Source organism: Mus musculus, chromosome 6 (assembly GCF_000001635.26).
Source record: "Mus musculus strain C57BL/6J chromosome 6, GRCm38.p6 C57BL/6J".
NCBI classification, from domain to species: Eukaryota; Metazoa; Chordata; class Mammalia; order Rodentia; family Muridae; genus Mus; species Mus musculus.
In genome coordinates, this window is record NC_000072.6 from 138,656,262 (window position 1) to 138,660,586 (window position 4,325).

At 41.5% G+C, this 4,325-nt stretch overlaps 1 protein-coding gene across 1 annotated transcript; it reads right to left on the reverse strand.

The window, feature by feature from the left end:
- Positions 1-827: 827 nt before the first annotated feature.
- Igbp1b (immunoglobulin (CD79A) binding protein 1b) lies at positions 828-2,193 on the reverse strand. Its single transcript, NM_015777.3, has one exon. It carries the CDS (start codon positions 2,181-2,183, stop codon positions 1,152-1,154), a length of 1,032 nt encoding a protein of 343 aa, NP_056592.2. The 5' UTR covers positions 2,184-2,193; the 3' UTR covers positions 828-1,151.
- Between the last annotated feature and the right edge of the window lie 2,132 nt (positions 2,194-4,325).

The window sequence follows — 4,325 nt, forward strand, 5'->3', positions numbered from 1 at the left end:
GTGGTTGATGATTCTGTTTGAATAGTAACACTATAGCATATCATAATGGTCATGGCTATTTCCCTTCAAATGATATTATTTCATTCTGATTTATTTTTATCTCATTCCTTCCTGTACTAGTTTATATTCGGAAAGTATTTCTAAGTTACCTTATAAAAAAATATAAGTCACTTTAAAGTCCCAGTTTACTAATAATCTATTGTATAACTACAAAAACAATTCTTATACAGGTCTCTTCAGGTCCCAAATTTTTCATTAGTTTCTAGATTGTAGATTTTACAAGGAACATGTCACCCATTTTCCATAAGTGGTGTAAATCACCTTTCTACATTTATAGATTAAAAATTCTGAGTCTGGTACCTATATTTTTGTATTTGATAAATATTGTTATGTCTCCAATCTCTTAGGATGCTTGTTCTAATACAAACATTAAGATTAAAAATAAATGAAGCCATATTTAAATCTCAGCAAATAATATTGAACTTTCACTTCAAATAATTATGAACTTTCACTTCAACACTATATTGAGAAGCTTCCAGACACCCCATAATTAAAGAAGATGGCTCCATAACTTCATGCATCCAGTTGAGTGTTTGACAGTCTTTGCCCCCAAACTCATTAGGCCATTTCTTTGGTAACATCTTCCTGTGGGTTTCTCAATTTGTTGATCTAAAACAGCTACACACAGATATGATCCAATCTTATATAAACTATGTATTTCCCAACATACATATATTTATAGTGGTTTATGTTAGGCCCAGATATTAACAATAATTAAAATCATACTGTAATGAAACTTACGTGAATGTTCTCTTTGGATATATATATTTTTTCCAAGAAAATGTATTTTATTTTTTTAAAGAGAAATCATACAGTCAATGATTATACAGCCATTTCTCCGAACTCTTTCTATCCACTAAAGAAACTGCAATACACCATGGTGAGAGCAATGCCTAAACCAGAGCACCGGACATTAACTAGGGTGCAAATAAAACTTGATAGTGGCATTTTATTGAATACAAAGCAAGATTCAGCATCTGCCTTTGTTGCACACTTCTGAAGCAGGGGCCTGAGGAAGGGAAGAGAACAGGGTTTTCCTTGTCTGGGAAGGTGAGAGCTCCTTCATCTTTTCACACCGAGGGGAGGGGACATTAGCCCATGTTCTGTCGGTTGCCATATCCCCTAGGATGAGTGTCCTTCCAGTCATCCCACTCCTGCATCCTGTGGAGGGCATTCTCATCTTCATCTTCCTTTTGCTCCAGGTCTGGCTCTTCCTTCTCAGATACAGTGAAAGTCTCAGATGGTGGTGCCTGCTTTTCTGCTTCCTGAAGAGTTGGTGAGACCTCATTTTTCTGGCGCTGCTCGTACCAGTCATTCACGGTCATAGTTGCCAGACTTGGGTACCCAGCTCCAAACACTTGTGCTTGGGCAACACTTCGAGTGAGGACGAAGGGTTTTAGTGGAGGCCTCTCCTGAGGAGATGAGCGAGATGCTGATGTCTCACCTAAGGAGTCTCTTTCCCTCAGGATCTCTATCTCCTGTTCGATGTTCTCGATCTCATCCAGGCTGATGCTAATCCACCTACGAAGCTGAAGGAGGTAATACTCCCTGACACGCTCATCGTCAGCCTGGCCGCTCTCCACTGCCGATTTCAGAGAAGACAGCCTCTGCTCCACCGCCTTCTTCTGCTTGTACCTCTGGATTTTGGTCTGCCTCTGGGATGCCATGGCAACCAGGTTTTGCTCCTGGGCATCAGAGGTGGCAGCGGGGTTGCCTTCCGTTGAGCTGCTCTGGGCCCAGGGCAGCTGAAAATCAGCCACATGGTAGCTGTGGGTCTGGGTTAGGAAGTTCATGAAGTGTTCTCGAGCATCCTGCAGGAGGCCTAGGCGTTTGCTGCTGCCCACCAGCTTCAGCGTCAGCGCGCCCTTCAGGGCCGGGAGCATCAGGTACTTTAGGTCAGCGGAAGCAATCTCTTCCCAATCTTCGTTCCTGCTGAACAAATCGAGCTGCGATAACATGTCCGAGGCCTTCTCCAGGAGCTTCAAGGCCTCCCTCACCTTTTCCTGGATTGGCTTGGAGCCTGTGGGTTGGGTCGCAGCTTCCACCTCCTCCAGAAGTTGTATGCCGGTTTCCAACAGCTCCCGGAGCTTCGGCTTCTGCATCTCCTCCATAAACGACGCCATCTTGCCAGAGGGAGGAACCCGGAAGTCTTAGGCTTATAGAGACCAGGTCTCGCTCTGCAGCGCAGGCAAGCTTGGAACTTTCTATGCAGCCAGGACTGGCCTGGGGCTGGCAATCCTCCTGCCCCAGCCTCTGGAGGGCAAGATTGCAGATGGTGCCACTATACCCGGCTTCTTCTCTGTATCTTATTGTACTATATTCCTTCCCCCTTGTGATGGTGTGGTGTGACACTCTGCCAAAGGGATAAGATGAAATGAGAAAGAAGATGTAGGCATGGTAACCATTGCTAGGCTACCAGAACCACTTGAACAAAAGCACTCTGATTAAAGCCCTCAGCTGATCTACTAACTGGCGTGGCTAAGAGTGGCTGATGCACCAGGAGCCAGTGTGGCATGAATGCATTTGGTAATGAGTGAATTCTGTCTATGACAGGATGGGACAGGATGGCAAAAGACTTCACGATGCTTCTCAGTTTTGGTATACAGTTTGAAGCATGGATTCTTTATGGAATTCGTCATTTGATTTTTTTTTGAGAGGGGGGAGGAGTAGGGGGCTATCACTGATGGTAACTGAAACCACAGGGTGCATGTATGAGGGTATTATAGGTTTAATATAATGTTAAAATTTAATAATATATGCCCAGGAGAGGTATTGCGGGATCCTCCAGTAGTACTATGTCCAGTTTTCTGAGGAACCGCCAGACTGATTTCCAGAGGGGTTGTACAAGCTTGTAATCCCACCAAATATGGAGGAGTGTTCCTCTTTCTCCACATCCTCGCCAGCATCTGCTGTCACCTGAAATTTTTATCTTAGCCATTTTGAATGGTGTGAGATGGAATCTCAGGGTTGTTTTGATTTGCATTTCCCTGATGATTAAGGATGCAGAACATTTTTTCAGGTGCTTCTCAGCCATTCGGTAGAGGAGCTAGAGAAAGTAACCCAAGGAGCTAAAGGGATCTGCAACCCTATAGATGGAACAACATTATGAACTAACCAGTACCCCGGAGCTCTTGACTCTAGCTGCATATGTATCAAAAGATGGCCTAGTCGGCCATCACTGGAAAGAGAGACCCATTGGACTTGCAAACTTTATATGCCCCAGTACATGGGAACACCAGGGCCAAAAAGTGGGAGTGGGTGGGTAGGGGAGTGGTGGGGGGAGGGTATGGGGGACTTTTGGGATAGCATTGGAAACGTAAATGAGCAAAATACCTAATAAAATATTTTTTAAAAAATTTATTAATAGACATGTTATCTCTACAATGTACCAGCACATCTTTCTATAAATCTCTTACCATTTGAAAATTTTAAATTATTATTATTATTATTATTATTATTATTATTATTATTATTATTATTATTATTTAATCTTTTCTTACAGTCCAGTAGTTATTCCCATCCTGGTCTGCCCACCAACTGTTCCTCATCCCATTCCTCCTAAACGTCATAGTTTTGAGGACTTTCCTTTCCTTTTCTAAGATTTATTCTTATTTTATGTGTATGTGTGATTGTGTATGTATGGTTAGCAAGGGGTGCAGTGCCCTAGGAAGCAAGAAGAGGGAAGTGGGTCCCCTGGAACTGAAACTACCACTTGGATGCTGGGAAATAAACCCAGGTTTTCTGTAGATGCACTTTAACTCTTGTGGCATTTTTTTAGCCCCAAACTGAATTTCTTGATTGGATGCCTGTGTAGTTTAATGACATATGTGACCTTCAACATAGCCTGTTCTTGTGTTTTTCAAGAAAATTAATTTGGAGAACTCTTAGATGTAGCTCCTTCTTTCCTGGTGCATACATACATAGCTGCACCCTCTCATTTTGAGAGTAATTTATAGCACACAGTATAGACACATATGTCTGACTGCAGTTTCCATTTTAGCACTTGTTGTATTACAATTCTGATAAATTGGAAAATTCAGAATAAAAAGCATATTGATTATATAGCTAAATACATTAAGCTTTAATTATATATCAATATAACTTTTCAAGTTCTTAAACGAGTTTAGAATTTGTAAACTTGGAGCTATGTCATACAAAGTTATTTTTATTTTAAATGTGTGGATTTTTTGTTCATTACCAAATGTTTTAGCAAGGAAAGTCATATAAGTTGACTTTATTGTTTATAAAACTTAAGGTGAAATAAA

Excerpts from the sequence above, each read along its gene's own strand:
- Igbp1b (NM_015777.3), bottom strand. The coding sequence starts at position 2,183 with ATGGCGTCGTTTATGGAGGAGATGCAGAAGCCGAAGCTCCGGGAGCTG.